Source organism: Colletotrichum aenigma (assembly GCF_013390185.1).
Source record: "Colletotrichum aenigma strain Cg56 chromosome Unknown KSG_Cg56_contig07, whole genome shotgun sequence".
Classification (NCBI taxonomy): Eukaryota; Fungi; Ascomycota; class Sordariomycetes; order Glomerellales; family Glomerellaceae; genus Colletotrichum; species Colletotrichum aenigma.
Window position 1 is genome coordinate 3,159,351 of NW_023500913.1, and position 24,551 is coordinate 3,183,901.

The following is a 24,551-nucleotide window of genomic DNA, read 5'->3' on the forward strand; positions in this document are numbered from 1 at the left end:
CTTGGGAATAGGGCTTCTGGCGTTGTTTTGCTTCGCGATTGGGATTGCCATCGTATTCACGATATATCTACGTTGAAATTAAAAAGTTATCATAAAACAACAATGTGAGATTTACAAGAAGCTGCCCATTTTGCCATGTTGGGAATGTGAATTGAGTTGGCTTGGCCGTCAGCGCTAATGTAGGCACGCCGCCGGAGGGACCCGGAGCAAGCCGGCGACGACGACGACTCAATCCCTCCCCCTCGCGCTTGCTTCCGATAAAGCACGAGCCAGCCCGTCACTCTACTGGTTCATCTCATCCTCCGACTGACAGCAGGATTTCGGCCCTGTCAAACGTCTGTCTCGAGACATTTCTCGCTGACAGCTCGATCTAAGGCAAACGGCCACCGTTGGGCACGTTTTGCTCCGATACGCCACACGAAAGCCAGGGAGAATCGCATGATCTAAGTCTACATCTCCGAGACACCGTTTTGCTTTTTCCATGTACGGCGTAGATTTGCATGTGATGTCGTGATCCTGGCGGTGAGATTGCCCCAGCGCTGCTTCAACGGGTTACATTCGTAGCAATTGATTGAAATGCTGGGTAAAGGAGAGGGGACCGGCAAGAGCCAGACACAGAAAGGCTCGAGACCGACTGCTAGAAATCAAAACCAGGAGCCAAGATTGGAGACAGGTTCATCAAGCATCAAATCATTCACATTGTACACATCGTGTTGCCAAATTCTTTATTGGCTACTACCTCCCTTTTCCAAGGAGTTCAATCTCAATATCAGCCCTCCATTGGGCAACGACCAACCTCCCGCCGAGTCCAAATCCGTCGTCTGTCAATAAGCGTTTTCAAGGCCGTATGCCATCCGCCACCGGCGATCATTCTTCGAGCAAGCCTGATTAGACCTCCCCATTGCGAAAAAGAAAACAAAAAACACAGTTCCGTTGCGGCCGGTGACCATCCGAAAGTGTTTCCCCTCCCTGATTCTTTTTTGATAGATCGTACACACGCTCAAAGACCATACACAGAGTAATGAGTAGAGAGAAGAAAGTTTTCCCTGTAGAGAGAGAGAATGCATGAATTATCCTTGCCGCCCGCAGTAAAACCGTCCACGGGCCCAAAGAGATTCGTTTGCCGACAAAACCGCAAATCACAACGTGCCGGGGCACCCAGGTCACGGCCACTCAATCCCATCGCTGGGGACCTGAGGGACCAGTGTGCGACTGAGTTGGCCGACGACCACTACCTCTCTAGTGGTAGTTTCCGCCCCAGCCGCCGCGCGCCTGCTGGTTGTTGCTGCCGTAGTATCCACTGCCGTAGCCGCCCTGGCCGTAGGATCCAAACGGAGCAGCGCTGCCGTGCTGTCCACTGGTGGCACCGCCCATGCCGTAGCCACTGTTTCCGTGGAGGTTGTGGCCCTGGAGGTGGCTGGGGTAGCCTCCGTAGCCGCCCATCTGGGAGGCGGACTGAGGAGGAGGCAGACCAGACTGACCGGGGGTGTTGTTGGTGGCCGAACCAGGACGAGCGCCGCCGAGCGAAGGTGAAGGGCCGGAGCCGGGCTTGCTGTCACCGAAGGGCTTCAAGTCATCACCGGCGGAGGCAGCGTTAGACTGCGCGGTGCTGTTAAAGCCTTGTCCACCAGGTGACTGGAAGGAAGAGCCTCGGCCGCCGAAGCTGTCCTGCATGCCGCCAAAGCCGCTGGCGCCAGCCAGACCAGGCTGGTTACCAGACTGAGCAGAGCCAGCGCGGGCACCGAAATCGCTGCCCAGACCAGAGGCCAGACCGCTATCCGCACGGTGCAGAGACGACTGGCCGAATCCACCGGCAGGAGAGGAAGCGTGGTCGTAAGGGCCCTGGGGCGACATTCCGTAGGGGTGGCCGTAGCCCTTGCCGTAAGGGGCGCCGCCGTATCCCTGCTGGCCGTAGTGGCCGTAGTTCATGTAGTTGGAGTAGTAAGCGTTGTTGTAGTAGGGGTGGCTGTTGTAAGGGTAGCCCTGCTGGCCGTGAGACTGAGGCTGGGAAGCCTGGCTGGCCTGCTGTTGGCTCTGAGCCGTGGGGTTCGGGGTGGTGTGGCCGCTGTTCTGGGCATCGCTGGTGACACCTCCGTAGCGAGACTGGTTCTGGACGCCGCCGCTCTGGGGGTATTGGCTGAGGTTATCAGCCTGCTGCGATGCATTGTAGCCTCCGAAACCTCTCTGCTGCTGGGAGGAGAGGCTGTCCTGGTGACCCTGGGCACCTTGCTGGCCGTAAGGCTGGTTGTAGTAGTTGTAGGGGGGTCGGCTTTGTTGGTCGGCGGTGTAGTAGTTGGAGTATTCGCTCGGCGCAGAGCTGAAGGCTCCACCGGGCTGCTGGCTCTGCTGTTGCGATTGGGTGGGGAAGCTGTCGAATTGGCTCTGGGTGGCAGAGGGGTTCGACTGGGTGAAGGGATCGGTGGGCTTCTGTTGGAAGCCAGCGGGCTCCTGAGAGCCAGCCTGGCCGAAGCGCGAGTAAGACTGCTGCTGAGCAGCGGGCTGAGGAGCTGGCTGGGTGTAAGTGACTGATGAACGAAGCTGCGATTCTATCATGTTCTCAAACATACTCTGGTTGGAAGCAGGAGGCTGAGGAGCGGCGCTAGCAGGGCCTACGGTGATATTAGCATTAATGGGGACAGGGGTCGTCGATATGTCAATACCAGTGGGCGTAGCGGCGGCCGCGGGGGGCAGGCCAGGAGCGGGCTTCTGGGTGCCAATGGCCTCGGGAACCGGAGCTTGTTGGGGAGCGGGGGGGAGAGAGGTTCGAGGGTGGGCGACGGGGGAGTCGGCGGGGGGCTGAGTTCTGGTCTCGGGCTCTTCGCGGTCGCCATCGATGTCATCCTCGTCGTTAAGGCTGAAGGCACCGAACTGGACAGCAGCGCGGTCTACCTCGCGGTTGCCAGGCATGCGCACAGCCTCCTCCTGGTCCAGAACACGGCGCTGGTAGCTCGGGGTACGAGAGCCCCTCTCGGTGGTGGCCTTGATGGCTGAAGCAGCAAAGCCGCTGTTAGCAGTAGGGACAGCAGGACGGATGGGCTGGTGTTGCTGCTGCGAGGCAGACAGAGGGGTCGCGGTCGCGCTGGCGGCAGCTTGGCGGGGATCCCAAGAGTCGGCGGTCGTGCTGGCAACGGTAGCAGTCGCGGGTGGATGCGATTCGTCGACTACCTGTTCAAGATTCGTCTCAGTGAGTTGGTCCTTGGAAGGCGGCAAAACCACTTCGGGTTCAATGACGGTTGGTACTTCTGCAGGAGCTGGTTCTTCACGTTGAACGGGTTCGGCGGCGGGGAGTTCAGCGATAGGCTCCGGCTGCGGCTCAGGCTCAGGCTCGGGCGCGGGTGTAGGCTCTTCAGCAGGAGCCACGGGAGGCAGAGGCTCGATGGGTTCGGCAGGCTTAGGTGCGGGCTCCTCCTTGGGGGGCTTCGGGGCGGCCTTGGGAGCGGTCGACTGACGGAGCATGCTGGCCCACGTCTTGGGGATAGGAGCGGCGGGCTTGGCGGCCTCGGGTGCAGCAGCAGGAGCGGGAGCGGCGGCAGGCTTCTCGATGGTCTCCTTGGGGGCCCAGGGGTCCTCGGCGGCGGGGGCCTCCTTTGCCTCGGAGGGAGTGTTCCATGCGTTCGACTCCTCAGTAGGGACGGACAACGGCTGAGCATTCTCCTTGGTGTGGCGGGTACCATTGGTGGCTGCCGAAGCTCTGCCACGGCCACCGCGAGTGCCTCCTCTTTCAGTGTTCCTGCCGCGGCCGCGACCAGCGTCCGACACGTTGCGTCCGCCTCTAGCGGGTCTGGCATTGGATGAGTCGATGATGGGGTTGGCAGTCGAGGGCTCCTTGGCCTTGGAGCGGGGGGCCTTCTTTGTGACCTCACCCCATTGGGAGATGGTGCCTGGAGTCGAGAAAAATTAGCAAAGAAAGACCAGATGCGAAAGCAGGTCCAGCGAGGTGGAAAGGCGGATAAGCGCGAGGGCAATTGCGCAAGGCTGAAGATGACAGCCTGACGGGGCAGGGGGGGTGATGTGTGCGCATGATAGTGAGCGGCGGCGGTGCGTACGTACCTTCAGCAATGCGGGTGACGGCGAGGTTCTCGTCGCCATCTGTCTCTTGGAGAGCATAGAGAATGTCCTGCTCAGACCAGTCGGGGAACAGCTCCTTGATAAGAGGGGTCTTGCTGCCGTATTGCTTCTTCAGCTCGCCGAGCTCGCCTTGGTCCTCAAACGCAGTCGCATCGTCGGTGTCCTTGTGGTCGAACTTATCGCCATTGGTTCTGCCTTGGGTGCGGCCACCTCGACTGGCGAATCCACCTCTTCCACCGCGACCAGAACCTCTGCCGCGCGAGGCGGCAGTCCGAGTCTGTACCTCAGACATTGCTGGGTTGTGATTGTTTTGTGAGGTTGGGTTGTTGGAGGATTTTTTTTTCCAGGAGTGGAAAAATGGGAGTCAATTAATGCCGGCCGGTATCGACACGACAGCTCTGGTGGGGGGCGAAAGTTCAGCGGAACTCAGGCCGATGTGAAGAAGGAAGAGAAAAAAACGGAAAAGAAAAAGGTGCCGCAAAATGGGGGGTTCGACGACGACGTCGTGGTCGTGGCTGACGGTAGACGAGACAGGTGAGGATTTGGTGGTGGTGGTGGTGTAGGTGGGAGAAAGTGAGGTGGATGATGGATGAATGTGGAATGTTGTGCAAAGCAGCCAACTGGGTGCAAGGTCACAGGTGCTGGTGGTGCGGTGCACTGGGCTACGGTACCAGCTTTGCTGCTGTCTGCTTGGAAAGGGAGGTTTTTTCTCCGCCCAGGCTGCTGCCAGCACTGTGAGGTGGATGATGCCCGGGGAAGGGAGGTCCAGGCAGGCAGGCACCTCTGATGGTTGGTGTCGGTACCTTCGCAGCTCAGTGGCCAACGTCAGTGGTAGTCAGCGAGGTGAGGTGGCCTGTGGAAGTGGACCACCAGCGAGGTCGATGCCCTGCAAACTGTGGAGAGAACCAACTGGCCCCCGGAAAAAGGTACTTGCCGCTCTCTTGTTGCTTGCCCGAGGTGATGCTTTTTTCCAATGCTCCTGCTTCTTTTTTGCTTGCTCCTCCCTCAGCGTCGTCTCCTCCAGTCAGGCTAAGGTTTTTGGGGCCCGAGCGACCGCCTGCAGCGAATGACGCCCCCCTTGCTCCGGATACGGCTAGCGCGGCTTGCATTTTGCGGGCTTATGCAGATCCACTGCCTCAATCGACGGGCTGAGTGGAGGTACCGCTACCTGTCTTTGCCACTGACGAGAGGCCAGATGGCAAGTAGCCGCACGTACTTATGCTGGATTGTGCAGTCGCTCGCCTGGCTACCTAAGGCAGGTACCTCCGTACCTTCTCACTGGTTCCTGACTTTTTGGGGGTGGCCTCCACTCCACTCTTGCTCTTTCCCTTGCCTGCCTGAATCTCGCCTTGGGCCCTGCCATTCGCCGTGCGGGAGGATGAGGTAAGAAGGCGACACAGTCACGCACCTTGCAGAAAGGGACAGCGAGAGACTCAGACATTCGTTGAGCGAGCACTCTGTCTGTCCTACGGCTACTTCGCCTTGCGCAGAGACAACGGAGCCTCAGCTCCATCTTAGCTCGGAGTAGGAGTTGGAGCAACCCGCCACGGTCATCCTGAAGCAAGAGGGTCTCATCTAGCGAAATGCGGCAACAGAGAGACGGAAACGATCAAAGGAATCGGTCAAGCCGTCACAATCATTCAGGTTGCGACAACAAGCAGAGCAGCAAACATGCACAGCAACCGGCAGCAAGAATGTTGCAAGCTCCGGGCGACTGGAGATGAGTACTTCTAGAAGATGGCCCAGCCGTCAATTGAATTCAACCATGAATGCCATTGTTTCCAATGCTGTACGGATGTCTTCCGCCGGTCTGCTGCATCGGCCGAGACGGGAGAACAAGAGCTTGCTTTCTCTGTGCCTGTGCGCTGCTTCCAGCCCAGCTCCAGGCAAGCTTGTCACTTGGACCCTCGCTGCGTCGTCCGTGTCGCGTAGTGTCGTGTCGTCCCTTAATTCTGATGCCATGCCATGCTCAGCTCGCGGTTCCCTCCCGTATTGACTCTGGCAGCTCCAGCGCCTCCCCAGCTGCTCTTGTGTCATATGTCCCGAGGCCTGGTGCGTTTCTCGGGCACGAGGCTGTATTCGTCACCCAGTGCCACCAAACCCTGGCCAATGCCTAAGCTGGATGGGAGATTCGTGCGATTCTCGACGTATGGGGGGGGGCTCGGGAGCTGGCGAGAGGTAGCCGGTACATTTCAGATCTGGAGTTGCATTGGCTGGACGCGCTGGCAATGGCTGGCCTCGCGTGCTTTGAATCATGGATCTGGGCCTCGTGACATGTACACGGGACAAAACAGGAAAAACAGCGTCACAGTCTCCATCCACTCAGGCTTTTCCAGCCCTGGCCAAGAAACGTGAGAGGTCTTGACCCCAGGCCTCGGTACGTACCGGACGTGGGAGCTCCTTCTCTGCCGTGGCAGCGTGGGCGGGCTGCTGTCAGATCCAGCCTGGGCTTGCTGGGCTGGACTGCCAGCTCAGATGCTGCTGCCTCAGGTATCAGTAGCCGAACTCCGCACTTTCAATGTCATGTGACCCGTTAGTGGCACGACTGTGCCTGCCTCCGCGACCGACATCGCTCCACAGCAAGACGATGATGCGTATCTGACCCCGAACCTACCGGCCTCGTGCACATCACATACCACCCACCGCCTATCTCGTCCACCCCTCCCCAGCGACCCGACGACTCCGACACTGACAGTCTCGACGGCTGGAATTCTAAACACCACTCGAAAAGGACACCAGCGCCGAAACGCTGCGCATCCGCAAAGCCAGAATCGAAGCACCCCACCATGTTCACCACAAAGCCTCTGAGCTCCTTCAAGAAGGCCATCTCGTCTATCCACCAACCCCTGCCTCTCTCTACGCGGGAGTCGCAAAAGCTGCTCAATGTTCTAAAGACATCGTTCCGTCAGAACCTCGACAAAGAGCATGGCTGGACTCCCGAGACCGCCGAGTCATCGGCTTCGCAGACGACAGCCAACAAGCCTACATCTCACAACGCCCACCACCGCCCGACAGACCGACATCTTCGAACGATCCTTTCCAACCCCCTCTTCAAGAACAGCGAGAAGCCCGCCAAGTTGCCGCTGACATCGCCGAGAGATCCCATGGACGTATTTGAAGAGGCTGCGGCGAGGGGCATGATGACGAGGAAGGCCGCAACTGGCTGTTTACGAGCGACGCGCAAACAGATCCTGGAATCCAGTGTAATCTCACTCCACGACGCCATGGCAGACTCCATGGCAGGATCACAGGTGCTCCAATGGCTGAGGTCGTCTGGCCAGGAGCGGACGTTGGAGTTCCTGGCAGACAAGCCTTTTGTCTTTGAGCTGTCGCAATTTATGGTCGCCGAGGGATTGGAAGAAGTGCTGTGGGCGTGGGCAGAGCGGATGGTGCGGGGCGAAGGCCCAGAAGACCCGAACAGCGTCATCGTCGGTTCGTTGGTGGCCAACCTGGTTAAGGCCAAGTCCAACATGTACGACGAGAGTCTCGACACAGCCTACTCTGCCATGCTCAGAGCCGACCAGACATGGAAGACGGACGCTCAGAGACGCAACATCCTCCTTGCGCCATGGCACGTTCTTTCCTGGCGGTCGACTGTTGAGGCCTGGAAGAGGCCATTGCCGTCTGCCGCCTTGTTCGAGTCTTTCGTCGGCACTGCCAACCACATCCACAGACCGCTGAAGATTGACCGCGCACATCTTGACCTCCACCACCCAGTAAACCCCAGCCACCAACGAGCTGTTGGCTTTCTTGAGGGCTTGCAGGCAAATGACAAACTGGCTCAGCTTTATGCGACGAACAACCTCGGATCGAGGGTCATCTGCATGGGCATGGACGCTGTCAGCCACCTTACGCGCCTAGGCCGGGCGGATGAAGCCGAGTCAGTCCTTCGTATCCTGCAGTCTAAATTTGCAGAGGAGGTATGGCAGGAACGTCCTAGACATGCACTCCGGGCGTACCCAGTCTGAAGGAATTCCTTTACGGATTACGCCTGGAGTCCCGCAAGACCTGGGCCAGAACTCAATGAGTCGAGGCGCCTAGCTTGTGACATGAGCCGGACTCGACACTGCCAACTGAACATAAGCTACTTATCTGTTGGGCTGTTCGAAACGAAGCACCCGAACGGACAAGCTGGACTCTTCCCCAAAGATGGTAGCGTATTGAATACCAATGCGGTAAAGATACAGGCTACGAATTGCCAGGACGCATATCGCCGCTGTCTATGCGCAAGGCATCACGCCAAAGTAGCTACAAGCTCCCAGAGCATGTGTGCACACACGCTTTTTTTTGATTAATGAGATACCCGAAATATAACGTCAAACATTCGCCATACATCATTCGAACGTGACTTTGCGATATGCCGCATCTGCTTTCTATCTGTACCCTGAATTATCTACGCAAAACTCTAACATCTCTCCACAACTTCAGATCGCCCAGGTGAACTGGCTCAGTGACGCCTCCGCGTCTAGCTCTTTGAACGCCTGGCCAGCGTTCTCAACCAGCTTCTTCTTCTTCAACAGACGTCTGCTTTCTCTGCTGCCGAAGCCCTCGTCGATGGAATCGAGAACGAGCTCGGTGGCGAACCGAGCCAGATGCAACGGGTGCGCCCACAGCTCCCTCGGCGAGTCCGCCGCCTTGAAGGGTTTACCGAGCTCGGCCTCACTGAGCTCCCCGAATCTTCTCATGAACCGGGCGCAGAACATAAATAACCCAAAGAAGTTAAGACGGGCAATCGGAGCATTTCCCTCCAGTTCTGGGAGCACCTTGCTCTTGGCCTTCTCCATGTATACCGGCAACGTTCCCGCGAGATGCGCCTCGCGAATTCCTCTGTCCTTCTTGGGATCCTTCCTACACCTGGAGCACCTCTGCTTCGTGCACGTCGCAACCCCGTACACCTCCCCGAGCCAATCGAGGCCCTCGAAATGGGCCTCGCGGTGTTGGTGGAGGAACCACGTGATGTGCTGCCCTCGAAGGGGCTTCGATCCGAAGCCGTACTGCACACGCCCTCGCGTCTTGTCGATCCCACTGTTGAAGACGATGCGGCTGAAAGTGGAGGCGAAGTTTCTATCGGGAAGGGCGCCGCGAAAGGTGTCTTGGATTAAGACCTTGGCTAGTTCGTCCAGCAGGGGGATCTTCTTCACGCGCAGGATCCCGACTTGACGCATCGCATTGTACAGATGGAGAGTGGAGTTGATAATGGCCCAGTCCCAGGAAACATTGGCGCCTACGAGGGAGGCTTGCATCAGGAGCTCTGTGAGCTGGTTGCCGGCCGTCCAAGGAGACCCATGGTACTTTTCGAGGGCGCACTCGCCGGCGAAGGTGCTCAATGCGTCGCGGAACTGCTCGAGGTAGCCGATGGTCTGACCCCAATCTGCGAATAGGTTCATGTTTTGGAGGAAGTCGATGACTGGGTCGACGGCGGAGCGCATGTCCAGCGCGAGGCGGTGTGGCTTCGCCTGGCAGTTCGCGTAGCTCAGAGGACCCTCGGCCATCGAGGCGGATTCGGCGGCCAGCAAGAAGAAGTCCATGGCAAAGATTAGCCGTCCGGGAGTGACGTGCTCCTCGCTATAGAAGAGGGCCTGCGCGAAACAGAGAAGGGGCTCGCTTTGGTAGACCCTGTCGTCTTCGACCGCGTACTTCTTGATCCTCTCGAGCGGGGTGATGCCGCGCGTGCCCAACACATCGGCCCTGATCAGTCCGAGGATCTCTTGGAGGTAGGCCTCGTCCGTCTCCGGCAGTCGAGGACCGTGGTCCTGGTCATGGGGCTCCGTCGCGCCGCCGTCGGTTCTGACACGGCACGCGCACTTGTCGGGGCACACATGAATCAGAGAGGGGGTACTCATGTCGGGAAGTTCGGCACCGTAGGCGTTGATGGCCTTGGCGATGGTGTAGATGCGTGTACCGCGGGCGATGTTCTCGGCGGCGGCGGCTGGGGAGGGTGACATCTTGGCGACGAAAGCTCTCACGCCCGGGCAGTCGGGGCACGTGTTGCATGTGGACGACACGCTCTCGCAAAGGTTAAAAAAGCTGCGCGGGGCGTCCTTGGCGACGGTGTGCGCGGTGAGGGACGTGAGCCATGCGGCCACGGGGAGGGGCAGTGTGCCGGCAGCGGCGTCGCGCCAGTAGCCTTCGAGCTGCGAGTAGACCTTGGAGAGTTCCTAGGAGCAAGTTTAGTTGTAATGATGACGAAGGGAGGGGGGATGGCAGCTTTCTTACGAGCAGAAAGTTGATGGATTCGTGGAACTGGCGGATGGCATCGTCCTCGAGGATGAAGTCGCCCTCATCGGGATCGGGAGCCGTGTGGGCAGATGAAGGGGCCTCGCCACCCGAGTCTGAGGCACAGGTATGGTCTACGACGTCGATCTCGTCGTCGTCGACAACATCCTCCACAGTGGCGGCCAGGGGCGCGAAGGCGTTGGGGGCAGTGGAGCTCTTCTCCGACTCGTCGATACGGGAGGAGGAAGAAGTTGTGGAAGCGGTCGTCAGGGAAGAAAGAATGGAGAGGGTACTCTCAAGTCTATTTCATTGTCAGCCTCATGCCTCAAGATGGAAACCAGATGAACCTCACCTCTGGGCGAACGCCGCGTGGCCGTAACAACCAGCACCGTTCTTCTCGTATATGTCGTACACCTGCTTGCGCTTCGCAATCGCGGTACGGAGGGAAGCGAGGACGGATTTGGGCACAACAGATTGTGCCTTCTTGACAACCTTGGCCGCGGCTAGGATGTGGTTGATCGAGGTGAACTTCTCGGTGGACGGATCCTCGGCCTTGACCTGGCAATAGAGCCATTGGATGGCGAAGTTCGTCGAGGATTTGTAGTCCCGATACAACTCCGCGACAGAGTTGTCAAGAATGGGCGCCATCTTGGGGTGATGATGGCGGGTTTTGGTGTTGGTTGTGGTGAAGGAGGTGGAATGTGAAAGGAAGGGCTGGTGTTTTCGGGGGAAGTAAGATGTGAATGGGGTTTATTTTGGAAAGAATCAGAGGTTTCGGGGTTTGTTTATTTTGGAAAAGGATGAGTGGGATTTGTTTTGTCGACTCGCCAGTGAAAGATTCTGCAAATGGAGGACGTGTGGGAGCGGGGGTGTCATGGTCGGCGCGGATGGTCTTTCACTTGGCTTCACATCCATGCAGAGTCTTTGATATGGGGCTCGCTTGGGCTCGGTAGATAGTGTCCAGGTTTCATGAAGCATTTTGAAGATGGGCAGAGATGACAACTTTGAGAGCCAGGGGGAACTAGGGGTCTGCCCGTTACTGTGGGTTGGTTGATTTGGATGTATTAAAGAATGTCCAGAACCCACTCATCCTTGTGGTCTTGAGCTAAAGGAGGCGGGCAAGATGGACGCGAGGAGGAAGAGTCTTCGTTCAAGTGAGTTTTCGACCTATATCGGGTCATAGAGTCTTCGTATGAACCAGTTGGGATGAATATCCTCTGATTGCATTGTTTACCTGCTGCTATCACGTCCTAAGAGCACTTCGGAATGTTTGATCAGAAGCAGGAGAAATGAAATATAGTATTGGAAGGTCAGAAGCCTTTGTGATGAAAATATCAGAGTGAACGTAACTAAAAACACAATACAAAATGGAATGTAGCAATGTCAAAAGTATTTTACTTTCCCAGTCTTGTCCAACTCATTCCTGACCGTATCGTCGTTGTACACCAAATGGACGTTGTGCTCGAGGTCCGCCATCGCTCTCACCCTCTTTCTCCAGACGTGAGACGAGGTAACTCCCGCTCCGGCATCTGCAAAATCTCCATCTCCCGGCGGCGGCGTCCTCATCGCGAGGACGAGCAAGCCCTGCAGATCCCACCAGGGAATGATGCTCAGCACGCGCATGTTCGGGTAAAGGCCACAAAGCTCCAAGATGAGACCGCCAATAACCGTCAGCAGGTACAAAATGAGGACGGCAAAGTACATGTACAGTATTGCCTTGCCAAACTCTAGTGCCCGCGACGGCTTGCCGGTGCCCCAGCCGTACCTCTCAACCCCAAAGTCGAAGCCCATCGATTCTGAGAGGAGATCGTCTTGCGCGGCGCGAGCAGAGATGTGTTTCACGACCGTCGGCCCAGTGGTCTTGTTGGCGGGGGTGCCTCCTTTGGTGTTGAAATGGACGTTGGACTGGACGTTGGACTGGACGTTGGAGTTGACCACCGGGAGTTGGTTCGCCGACTGACCCGACTCCGAGCGTATCAGCGCCGTGCTGCTCGATCCAGTACGCGCGATGGCGTCGGTGAGGTACACGCCGAACACCTTGGCCAGAAACACCTCGGCGCGCGCGGAGTCGATGGTGCTGTTGGTGATCCTGGGATTCGTGATGTTCTGCGCGACCTCGGCGTCGACAAAGTTCCGCACGAGACTCTCGGGAGGGTTGTAGTACCGCAGCGCATCGGAGCCGTTGAACGCGAAGGATGATGCGAAGGAGACTGGGGAGAGGTACTGGAACCAGCTCGGGTCGAACTTCATCACGTACCCCTCCGAGTTCCCGCTGAAAGACGTCTTCTGGTAGGTCTCAATCATGGCCTGAGGGTCGTTCAGGTCTGACACCAGCCCGCCACATTCGCTTGAGTCAGTCGAGACGTCGGCGGCAACCCAGGTTGCCAGCAAAGTGCACGAAAAGAGGCGGTCTTTGCGGTAGCCACCGTTGACGTCGGGGAGCTGGCCCGCAACCTCGATGATGGGCGTGCCGTTCTGGAAGACGAAGAAGTCGGTGGTGATGAGCTGGAGGTGGCATTCTTCCGAGTCCCAGGCGGATACGTCGAGGGAGCGGGCCGGTGATGCTCGCTTCATCTGCAGACAGGTGGCGTCGCCGAAGCAGTTGAGGGATGATATCGGGTACACCAGCGAGCCGTTGTTGGCTATGACGTCGTTGCACAGCGACTGGATGAAGGGTTGATAGATGGGGCTGCTCGAATCCGGGTTTTGGGCGTTGACCCGTCGGGTGCTGAGGCGGTATTGGGAGTCATCTTCAGTGATGGTGTTCCGTTCTCGATGTAGTTCTTGACCAGGCCGAAGTTGATATTGAAGTGGTGGGACGGGGTGGTCGACAAGACGGGCGGATTCCGCGTGTCAGGATCGGCGGTGACCTCGGTGATCATTAGCTGACGGCTGAGATTCGTCGAGGGGCTGGAGAAGGTGACGGTGTCCTGCAGTCCGGTCGTGGAAAAGCCCTTGGCCCAGTTCCAGACGGTGGTGAATCCGCTGGCGGGACAGGCGGCGTTGTAGATGCCCTCGGCCTCGACGCAGACCGGCGTGTTGTTCCATGGCGCGCCGTCGGTGAAGAGCGTCGGCCATACCTGATCGGGCTGTGTCTGGTACAGGAGCGGTGCGGTGACGCCTCCGAAAGCCTTGTTGTGGTTCATGCCGTACCACTGGAGTGACGGGAGAAGCAAGGCGCCGGCGGCAGGCAATAAGAGGAGGCTGAAGATGGTTGCGAAGAGGACGAAGACGGCAAGCATCATCTCCCAGAATGAGAGGCTGAGAAAGCCGTGACGCCAGAAGGGTAGCGAGAAGATGTACCGAAAGTCGCCCACGCGGTAGGCCCCGGTGAGAAAGCCAAGACGAACGCCGCCGCCGATTAGTCGTCGGCGGAACATGCTGATGGCCATGGCGGAGAGTGAGAGAATGACGAAGATCTCATAGATCTTGAAGGCAAACAAAAGAAAAACCTCGACGCCTTTAGGGCTCAGGCGGACCCTGCTGGGACCTGCCAGGCCGTACCAGTAGCGCTCTCTTGAGGCGAGCCATAGGATGATGGCGGTCAAGATAATAGCTGGGATGTGTATCATCCATCCGTGGAGGAAGCGTCGCCAGCCATGGCGGGTGATGGGCTTACGGACTCGTCGGTGCTCATCTGATTCTCCGTGGTCATGGCTGGTCTCGCTGAATGTTGGGCTGTTGAAGCGATCCTTCTCAGGAACATAGTGGGAGGACGTTCCTTGGGGTGGAGACCCTTGGGGCTGTCCTCGAGGAGCTGGGGGCTGGTTAGGAGGTTCTTGGGGTGACCCTTGAGGTGGAGGTCTTGTTGATCTTTGCATGGTGACTGCTTGAGGTGGCGCCTGAGACGATGGTACTTGAGAAGTTGGAGGTTGATGATCCAACGGTTGAGAAGGTATTCCTTGAGAAGTTGAAGGGCATGAAGTTGACGGTTCAGGAGGGACTTCTCGGGATGCTGTCAATTGAGAGATTGGTGGCAGAGAAGGTACTCCCTTCGAAGTTGCAGGGCGGGAAGTTGCCGGTTGAGGGACTTCTCGAGACAATGCCAACTGAGGAGGCCCTTGGGAAGATGGCTTCTGAGGGACAGTAGGCTCAGACGTGTGAGGGACAGTAGGATGGCCATTGAGACCTGTGCTTGGGGTATGATGATACTTTCCGGAGTGGGGGGTGTCTCCAGTGATATCCGGGTGGTTGTCTGTGGTTTTGGGATGCCCAGAGCTAGTAATCGTGGTGGTTTTGCCGTTGTGCCCAGGCTCTGAGCTGGGGATGGTTCCTGGGGCAATTTGATAGCTTCTCGGTCTATCCTTACTCCCAGAGCTGTTGGTCACGACTGTATGACCACCATGACTATGTTCGGTGCTTGGGTTGTTTCCCGAAACATTGCGATGGGTCTTGGCTGTGTCCTTACCCCCGGAGCTGGTAGTGGTGTTATTGTAGGCATGATTATGCTCATCAGAGCCGGAGCTGTTGTTAGGGATGTTATTGTAGCTCCTAGTCGTGTCATTACGCGACGAGCTGTTGTTGATGATAGTGTGGCCACCGTGTTTATGCCGATGGCCAGAGCTAGAGTTGGTGCCGGGGATGTTGTTGTGAGTCTTGGTCGTATCATCATGCCCAGAGCTATTGTTGATGATGGTATGGCTGCCATGATTGTGACCATGACCGTGATCGTGGGAGTTGCTGCCTGGGACATTGTTGTGATTTCTGACTGTGTCGTCGTGCTCAGAGCCGTGGTTCCGAGAGACAACGGTGTGACCGCCACCTCTATGGTCATGCTTAGAATGGTGATGGCTGTGAGACCCATTGCTGTGACTTCTGATACTTTCGCTATCTTCGGTAATGCCTTGGAGGAACCCCTTTGGAGCGGGTCTATGCTCGTGAGTGAGGTTGACAACATGGCCTCCAGTGGTCTGCTCGCGGGAGTTGTTGGGGGCTTCTCTGGAAGTTCTATGGGGACCATCATGTCTAGTAGTGTGATGATCATGGGTAGAGGTGTTGCCAGAAACATTTGGCGGCACGTTGTTGGAAGTAGTGTGCGTCGTGGTGGAAATTTTGCCGGGCGTGTTGCCCATGGGTCCGTCGATGTCCCTGGTCTTGTGTTTGGGTGCATCTCCAGTCACCTTGGTCGATCTATCCCCTACGATCATCCCAGAGATGTTGTGAGCCCGGTCGTGAGTTGGGCTTTGCGGGCGATGAGAATGAGTATTCCAGTCTTCGTAGAAGCCACCCCCGCCACTCCCATCGTTCCCACCGCCATTGCGGGAGACTTGAGAGACTTGGTGCGATGCCTCATTAGAGGAACTGCTGGAACCTCCGTTGCAAATATCACAGCAGGCTTTGTGAGAAGTGTGGTTGTTGCCAGAGCCATGACGATTGACATCGGTGCGAATCTCCCAGGAGGGACTCTGAGGTAGATCGGGCGAAAAGCTCTCGGAAACCATATGCGATGAGTTCTTGGGAGCATAGTTCAATGCCTTGGGAACATTTCCGTGGCCGTCATAAGATGATCTGTGAAAGCTCTGAAGAAAGCTATGACGTCCGCCCTGAGAGAATTCGGTTGAGTCGTGATGCGAGTCACCGCTACGAGTGGCGTAAGAGTTGCTCTGTGGGAAGTCGCGTGAATAGCTCTCAGTCATCGCGTTTGAGTTATCGTTGGAGGAACCTCCATGGTCTTTGTGCCCGGAGCCGCCATAGAGAAGGCTCTGAGAGAAGCTCTTGGAAAAGTCTCCCGAGCCGATGCGCGAGTCGCCACCGCTGTAGGTGGTGTAGGAGGTGCTCTGCGGCATGGTATGGGAGAAGGTTCGGGAGATGTCGGAAGAGGAGCTATGAGAAGTGCCAACAGAGCCTTGTCTGCACTTGTCACAGGACGTAGCATCGTTGCAGATGTCGCAGATAGGGTCGTGAGAAATCGTGCGAGAGACTTGATGGGAGATGCTGTGGGATCGCCTGCGGGGGTCACTGCGCGAAGCATCTTTGGAGTTGCCGTAGGACTGTGAGGAGCTTCTGTGGGAGGTGCCGTGGGACATGTTGCGAGGAGTTCTGTGATTACCGTCTTGGGAGAGTTCGTGGGTGATCTGGCGAGCGACCGAACGATTCTCGCGGGAAACAGAACGGTTCTCGTGGGAGATACTGCGGTGGCCGCCGATCGAGTAAGGCGGAGAGGAGAGTACATGATGTCTGGCGAGGTTAGGTGTGTGAACCGGTCGACAATCTCCGGGGGCCGCATAAGAGAAGACTGGACAGTGCGCAAGGAGGCTGTTGTTGATATCGAGGTTGGGGCACAGTTCAAAGCCCAGATTCTTCAGCACTATCATATATAGAACTCACAATACTAAGGTATCTGATTGTTATTATCAACCGCAATCATATTAGCTGCGGCACTGAAACCTCAGCTGTGATACTCAAGCCATGTCTTGACACATAATGCCGCCACACTGCCACCAATTCTTCAGCATCTACAACTCACTGTTGGTATCGATATGCAAAACCTTAGAACAAGGTGACTTACACCCATGGAGACAAGATCATCTGGGACGGCAACGGTACCGTATTAGGAACAGACATAGTGTTACTCAAACACCATGGTTGCAGACCACGGAACGATAACGCCCCGAGTTCCCAGATGTGGTTGTGACAAGAAGGAATCTCGGCAAGATCATCAGTATCAAGCACTGGGGATACGAAAAATCATTCGAAAACAGATTCCCATCACTATGGACTCTACCAAGCACGCTGTCTCAAGAGTTGAATGTTCGAAACATGTATCCTAGACGGGCACATGAAATCCGATGTTGACAGTATCGGACAGTGCAGAATCCCATGTCTGACTCGGGCGTCCTGATGTGGATGGAGCCAAACTGTAAACATACTGGCTCAAAATCAGGCTCTGAGACACATGCGCGGATTTACCAAAACGGATGGCTCATAAGGCTCTGAGGATTCCAGGGGTCATTGAGCTTTGCCTGTGATGGGTCTCAGATCTCCTCCCAAGAACTCAAGACAATGTCTTTCATGGGTCCACGTGCTCCTTCAACGTTGGCGACAAACTGGCAACGATAACCGTGATCCCTTAGGGTCTCTTGCAGATCAATCATCGTTTTCATCTCATTGGCAAGTGTGAATGTGAACGAGAAGGGATTCACTACATGGCCTCCCAGAGCCTTTACAAGCGAGTCCTTCATTTGATCACGCAAAGTCGTATTGACTCTACAGAACATGATATGTTTTGAGCATTGCACCTAGAGAATGCTATGAAAAGAGACAGTAAGCATACGCCATTTGACAAAGGCATCCCTTAAGTTCATGTTCCCGAATATCCACCAAGGCGGTGATCATGCCCGGGCCATATCGAGTGGCGACTGGGTGCGCCTCGATGGGAAATCAAGAGTGAAGTGAAGAAGTAAGTGTCATGTGATTCTTTGCCAAGCTCTCAGAGATGTAGATTTGTCTCAGCAGCAAATCTCCGTGCAATCTGCGGGACCATGCCATTACAAGAACGGATACAGTCGATCTTACCCTGTTGTGGAGGCTTCAGATGAGATCCTCGGCCCGTTTAGGCCAGACCACCCACGCGGAACACGCAGGAACCCCGCAGGTACCTCGCTCGTGCATTCAAGCCTATCCGGCCGAGGACCTGATATCCGGCCGAGGGTCGAAAACGGGCCGCACCGGAGGGTCGGGTCGCTGGATCGAGATACGGACTCCGTGGCGCAGAGACGTCTCAGTTTTGTCGAGAGATACTTCCCCATCAACTGTAGCGTGATTCAGGCATTATCCTATTCCAACCCTCTCCCTTTCTTATACCCGATGGCACTATGCCCGTGCTGGGACGGCTGAGGCTCAGATGAGCGTGAGCTTCACAGATCAACTATGCCAAGATGTCTTGGCAAGCTTCACGGCACGGGGATGTGTTGGGTTCATCAAATTCGGGTTTTGTATCACCTGAGATTGAAGAACGATTGTGCTGCCATGTCTGGCTATTCACTGTTATGACTTTGGATGAAGACTTTCTCGCCCGAATTCGGTGTTGCGTAGATCAAAATGACTCCGAAAAAGGCCTCGTCTCTTGGGTGAATGATTCAACGCCTGATTCAGGACGGGGTAGAGCTTCATCCGATGGCAATGTCCCAACGTCGGGCCGGCAACAGGGTCTCAGATGGGCCATGATAGACATGTTGGATGTCTCTGTGCAAGAAAATCTCATTTTCTCACATGCCAAATCTAGTTTCTGTGTGCCCCAAATTCAAAGGGAGTACAGTGCAATGCTCGGATGTAGATATGGTGGTGAGGTTCACACCCGCAAGATGGCTTGCCTATATGTGTTAAAAACCCTGCGGAGTCCTTCATAATCAGCCGCTAGATTTGTAAAGCACCTTGTGTTCTCATAGACTTTGTTTTCGGAGCAACTACAGCCCGACCTTGACGTCCAACGAGATGCACCATGTCCGAATCGACAGAACTTCCATCAAGAGGCTCCATCTTCAAGTCATTCAACAAAGTCTCATGTCAAGCACAACGTGCTTCGAAAGCCCGAGCTTCAATCTACAATTGGTAGAAAGTTTGGGAAAAATTGCCGACAAATGTAGACAGGAGCTTCCTCATCAGCATTCAGGTATCCACAAGAGATTACAAGGTGTTTTGTGTATCTATATCCGAGGATGTTCATGGATGGCCAATAAGAAAGACTGGATTTTCGATACCTTTTGGAACCACTGGTGCACATGATCTAAAAAGAAATTCTTTTCTTCGCCAAGTAAGCCGCCCTTGACTTCTGCGGCGATCCCATTTCTCCCGTCGCCATCATTATTTCGTCGATCTTGTCAACTGGGTGGGCACGAAGGATTCATGAAACAGCCATGTACCGTGCCATAGCACTCATACTAGCCTTGTTACGGCTCCGACCCCAGACAGGAGGTTGGCCATCTAACCCCAAGCCCTCAAATTGCCAGGGAAGGATAGATGTAAGGCTGACACACATCCTGAACCAGCAGAAGAACGCGCGCTTCCGTGTAATCCCCACAAAGATTCCCCCATCTTCCGTCTGCCTGACGAGCTGCTTCTCCAGATTATGGATTTGCTCCGACCCATCGATCTGTACTGCCTACGCCAAACCGCATTGGTCTTTTACCGAATCTTCTACGACAACAAGTTCTCCAGATACCACGAGCGCTTAGACTATGCAAGTCTTGCTCTCGGTTACATGCAAGAGAGTCCCGAAAAAACATATGTTGGATTTCGGTTCCCCGAAAATACCGGTTCTAAACGTTACTTCCAGAGAATGGTACTCCCTCGGCTGAAGTACGATAGCTTATGCAAGTTCTGCTTCACTGCGTGGGGAGGCTTTAGGCATCCGTTCATCGGCGTCCACCTTCTCGCTGGAAATACGTTCATTGGAAATACAGATAATTGTTGGCGACGCCGTGAATATTATCGCCGGTTGTGGTGCCACGGCTGTTTGGATTACCACACTGTAACGAAATTTTCGCCTAAAATGAGGCGTAGCGGCATCGCGAACTACTTGAATAGGTCATGCATTTTGCACGAAGGGCGTACGAGAATCTGCCCTCACATGGACGTGGACTGGCGGAAAGTGTTCTCCAGCCCTGAGAATGAGACAGAGATGTGTTGCACATCGTGTGCGGCAATGCCTGGAAGGCTAACTGAAGCCAGGTTCGGGAGAGATGGTTTCGAATTCAACATACTCTGCTCAATACCTGTGCTAGACGTCGATGATGCAAGTGATGGCAGCATAAGTTGGGACGTTTTGGAAGGAAAGCTCAATGATCTTTCTGCCGATGCAACTCGCGAGGGTGATCTCTGCCCCCATGTCAAGTATAACGACGGAAAGCTTCTCCAAAGCTTCCACAAGTCCAAGCCCGTGCACCTGTCGGACATACAGACGGAAGATATATGTGTCGAGTGTCTTACGTCGAAGATATTTTACCCGGGGAGCTCAACCTGTACCGGGGTGAATGTGGTTAATGACCATGAGCCAGTTTCAATCGCAAGGTGTGATGTTCACTCCAATACGTATTGCTGTTCTGGGTGCCATACAACCTACAAATGGATTAGGTTGGAGGGACGTCTCTCGATCATGCGGATGAGCACAAGCTATCTCAAAGGCCCAGCGCCTTGGATTGGTACACTGACTGATCCATATTCTTACGGCTTGCATACGGACGACTGGCTGGAACATGTTTCATGGTGTAAAGACTCTCGCTGCGGGAATTGGATAGGCGGCACAGCCCATAGCAGGTTTCTCAACCGCAAGGGTCCTCCTGATTTCTGGACCGATTATCATGGCATGGGGTTTCTTGAGGCTATTGTAATATCACTGTATGAGAAGTGGTGGATGAACAAAGGCATGAACTCGTTTGCTTTTCAGAAGAATCTTACTAACGGACTTAGGCTAATCCGTATATTCTACGGCTTTTTGGTTGTCAGTCTGTTCCTCTGGAGTCGCATCTGAGCCACTATTCGCAGAAGCATCTTTCTTATCTTCTTTTGCGACGAAGAACCATGCACTGGAAACAGACAAAAGTGTTCCGCACAGAAGACCTATGGAGCAGGAATAACTGATGCGGTAGCTCGGGCCAAACTTGGGCTGGTAGATTTGCGGACCCTTCAACACACTTTAGAATTTCTCTGATAAACACAATAGAAAGGGATATACGTACGACTATACCCATGAGCTGACACGATGCCTGCAAGTCATATGGTAAGCTTGTTGTGGTATCTAATTGTTCCAAAAGTTGGGCGCTTACGTTGGTGAGACCAATTGCCAGACCTGCAGTCGTAGTCCCCTTCGCTGCTCGAATCCTCTCTGGATAAGCCCATGTCAGTATTTTAAAGTTGCCATCCAGTATTAGTTCTTACCTGGCCAGATGATAGCAAAGAAGCTTTGCGATGCGGCAGTTGCAATCATGACGAATATGTACTTGGCAATGGGATGTTTCACTGTGATTAGCAGCACGTAACAAACAATTTGAGCTGCCTCTAACCCGAGACCAGCAACCCAAGGGCTCAGTCTCCGGGTATGAACGAGAAAGGCGAGCGATAGAAGAATGACAAAGACCAAGGTGAAGGGTGGCTGTGAAAAATCAGCATTGAGACGTCCGTCGATAGGGTCGTTCATACCATTGTCATGACTTGCGAGATGGCCGTGTTAGATATGCCGAGTTCATAAATGACGGTTGGCAAGACGAAGGAGATACCCCATCCTCCGATTCCATGAGTAATCCAGATCATCAAGAATGGTATGAAAGTAGAGCTGCGGAAGAGTTCTTTAACTTGCTCAAAGTTGATAGTCTTAGCTTTCATTGTTGGTGCTTGCTCGGGAAGGTCGGCGAGAACGATGTCTCTTTCGGATTCTGTGAGGAAATTGGCTGTTTCTGGGTCTAGAATTGTATTAGGAATGCTGGGTAAAGAGATAGCAAGATCATAGTCAACTTGCAGTTGGGAAGGTAGAAGTAAGTGTAAATCCCACAAAGGATAGCCGGAATGCCTTCAAGAATGAAGAGCTGTCGTCGGATTAGTCCACGCCCCAATACTTCAATCGCGGCATACGTACCCATCTCCAGCCAGCAAGGCCGCCAACGCCATTCATAAAAGAAATCGCATAGGCTGTAGACTGTTAATCAACGCTCTTAATGGAATTAATGGTTGGCTGTTACCTAAAAGACCGCTGGTGGTCCCTGAAAACATCCCACAGGCGTAAAAGAACCCCTTCAAGGAGTTAGCATTGACCTCAGCGACGACTTGAATGCACGTCCAATTCTCAGGGGAAGCTTTTGTGTCGGATACCAGAAGCTGAGATGATACAAAACTCCAGGATAGAAGCCAGCTTCTGCCAGTCCGAGAAAGAAACGGCAAGCCAGAATTCCGGCATAGTTCTGAGTCGCTCCCTGACACATTGAGATGATTCCCTATCGAGTGTGTCAGCGACATCTTCTTCCGTCTTGAAGTCCCGAGATACCCATGTGATCATAACTCGGCTCATCCAAATAGATGGTGAGAATCGTTTCAGAGCAAGCGTCGCGAGCGGCTCAAAGACCATGTAAGGGTAGTAGAAAATACTTAGTGCCCAAGCCCATTGCGAACTCGACAGATTTCCAAGCTGTTTTCGTATGCCGGTACCTTCTTCCAGGTTGATGATGGCTGCGTTACTAATATTGCTGACATGAATTCGCATAATAAGGTACACGAATGAGTACCATAGCAGGAGCCTCCTGTCAATCTTTCGATGAGCGATTCGAAGGATCGGCTTTTCCTCCTCAGACTCATTGACACCACTCGTTGACCGGGCTTGTTCGCCCATGTTGGTGGAAACCGGCTGCGTATCGAAGCAACGATGAAAGACACTGATTACTTGGTGCCCTGGGATGAAGCTGGTGGTATTGGAAGTGTGGTTATCTGCAAGACATTTAAGATTCCCCGTGATTTGTATAGTCTCCACCCCTGCATTTTCTCCGAAGGTCTGTTCCGATCCCGCAGGTTTGAAGCCATACCGGGGCTGCGAAGAGCACGCCTTACTGCGGGGCCATGCGCAATACTCCATCGCATGTAATCCCTGATAATGGTCGCGAATTACACCATTATTATTACCATTGAAGGATTCTTATCCCCGAAATCATGAGCGTAGCTTAATGCATCCGGCTGTGACAGTCAACCGGAACCAGGTGGCAGGGCATCAGCAATAAAACTTCGCTAGCTTGACTTTGCATTGTAACGTCCCGCACCCACTTTCCGGACACCCCCTCATTCCGGACACCTAAAAATGCCTCAATAAAATCTTTCTCTTACAACTTTGATCCTGAATAGCTTCACCACCTTAATCTCACTTATTTCCATCTTTATCTAACATCTTCTTCTAGACCATATGAGTCAATATACAGAGTATGAGATTAATCAGGCTCTTAATGCGATCTCTAATGGGCTTAGCGTGCGAAAAGCTGCATTGCAGTATGGGGTCCCAAAGTCTACTCTTTATGATCGTATCCAAGGCACCCAATCAAGAGATATTGCCTTCTCAGATCTACAGAGGCTCTCTCCAACCCAAGAAAGCCATTTGGCTGAATGGATTCGAATCCAGGCTGCCCTAGGCCTACCACCAACCCATCAACAACTCAAGGAATTCGCTGAGCGTATCCTACAGATCCATGGAGACGCCAAGCCTCTAGGGAAGAACTGGGTTCAGGCTTTTATCAAGAGAAACCCATCTGTAAGGGTCCAGAGAAGCAGAGCAATTGATTCCCAGCGCATCAACGGAGCCTCAACTAATGTCATCAGGCAATGGTTCAAGCACCTCGCCATCCCTGAGATCATAGCCATTAAAGCCTCCAATCGATACAATATGGATGAGTCTGGTATTCTGGAAGGCAGAGGATCAAATGGGCTTGTTCTTGGATCATCAGAAACTCGTTCTATCCGCAAGAAACAGCCTGGATCGCGTGCTTGAACATCTCTGATTGAGTGTATCTCTGCAACTGGCAAGGCACTGCCTCCACTTGTTATATATAAGGGCAAGAGTGTCCAGCAGCAGTGGTTTCCTCTAGATCTGACGCCATACGAATCCTGGAAGTTCACAGCAACAGAAAACGGGTGGACTTCAGACTCTACAGCTGTTAAGTGGTTGACAGAGGTCTTTATACCTTCTACCCAGCCAGCAGACCCCTCAGAGGTCAGATTGTTGATCTTGGATGGTCATGGAAGCCATGAGACTACTGCTTTCATGTATACATGCTTCAGAAACAAGATACACTTGCTGTTCTTGCCAGCACACACGTCACACGTCCTTCAGCCACTTGATCAGTCGGTTTTTGGGCCCCTCAAGGCAGCATACAAGAAGGAGCTTGGATTACTTGCTGAATGGGATGCTGGTACAGTTGTGGGCAAGAGAAATTTCGTTGTATGCTATGGCAAGGCGCGTAAGGCAGCCCTGACAAGCAAGAATATCATCAGTGGCTGGAAATGGACTGGTTTGTGGCCTATCAGTATGGCTAGACCCCTCATGAGCCCTCTGCTGCTTGAGAACACTTCAACCCCTGCCAAACCAGCTGGTCAGGTCTGCAAAGGGCTCTCTGATGGCAAAGCAAGCGAAAAATGGGCGGCAGATACATCAGCAGTCCCTTGGTCAACCCCCAAGAAGAGGGATGAGCTTCAGGATCAGTTCAGCCTGTTCAGCAAGCTGGATAACGATGAGCATACGCAACGCCTGCTTTTTCGGAAGGTTCAGAAGGGCTTTGATGAGAAGGCATACCAACTGGCAG

General features: G+C 54.4%; 4 protein-coding genes across 4 annotated transcripts; 1 reads left to right on the forward strand and 3 right to left on the reverse strand.

The window, feature by feature from the left end:
• Positions 1–1,239: 1,239 nt before the first annotated feature.
• Positions 1,240–4,360, reverse strand: CGCA056_v011114 (Titin-like protein; the record flags this gene model as incomplete). Its single annotated transcript, XM_037326361.1, has 4 exons — positions 1,240–2,507; positions 2,568–2,609; positions 2,661–3,881; positions 4,051–4,360. 4 exons carry the CDS (start codon positions 4,358–4,360, stop codon positions 1,240–1,242), a joined length of 2,841 nt encoding a protein of 946 aa, XP_037175053.1.
• A 2,494-nt stretch (positions 4,361–6,854) lies between these two features.
• CGCA056_v011115 (uncharacterized protein) lies at positions 6,855–8,036 on the forward strand (the record flags this gene model as incomplete). Its single annotated transcript, XM_037326362.1, has 1 exon — positions 6,855–8,036. One exon carries the CDS (start codon positions 6,855–6,857, stop codon positions 8,034–8,036), a length of 1,182 nt encoding a protein of 393 aa, XP_037175052.1.
• A 456-nt stretch (positions 8,037–8,492) lies between these two features.
• Positions 8,493–10,932, reverse strand: CGCA056_v011116 (uncharacterized protein; the record flags this gene model as incomplete). Its single annotated transcript, XM_037326363.1, has 3 exons — positions 8,493–10,226; positions 10,285–10,585; positions 10,637–10,932. 3 exons carry the CDS (start codon positions 10,930–10,932, stop codon positions 8,493–8,495), a joined length of 2,331 nt encoding a protein of 776 aa, XP_037175051.1.
• A 9,774-nt stretch (positions 10,933–20,706) lies between these two features.
• On the reverse strand, positions 20,707–22,600 carry prlL-3 (MFS transporter prlL; the record flags this gene model as incomplete). The annotated part of the gene is made up of 8 exons (XM_037326364.1): positions 20,707–20,712; positions 20,961–20,987; positions 21,048–21,106; positions 21,160–21,373; positions 21,421–21,680; positions 21,770–21,803; positions 21,854–21,906; positions 22,087–22,600. The coding sequence occupies 8 exons, from the start codon at positions 22,598–22,600 to the stop codon at positions 20,707–20,709; spliced, it is 1,167 nt and encodes a 388-aa protein (XP_037175050.1).
• Between the last annotated feature and the right edge of the window lie 1,951 nt (positions 22,601–24,551).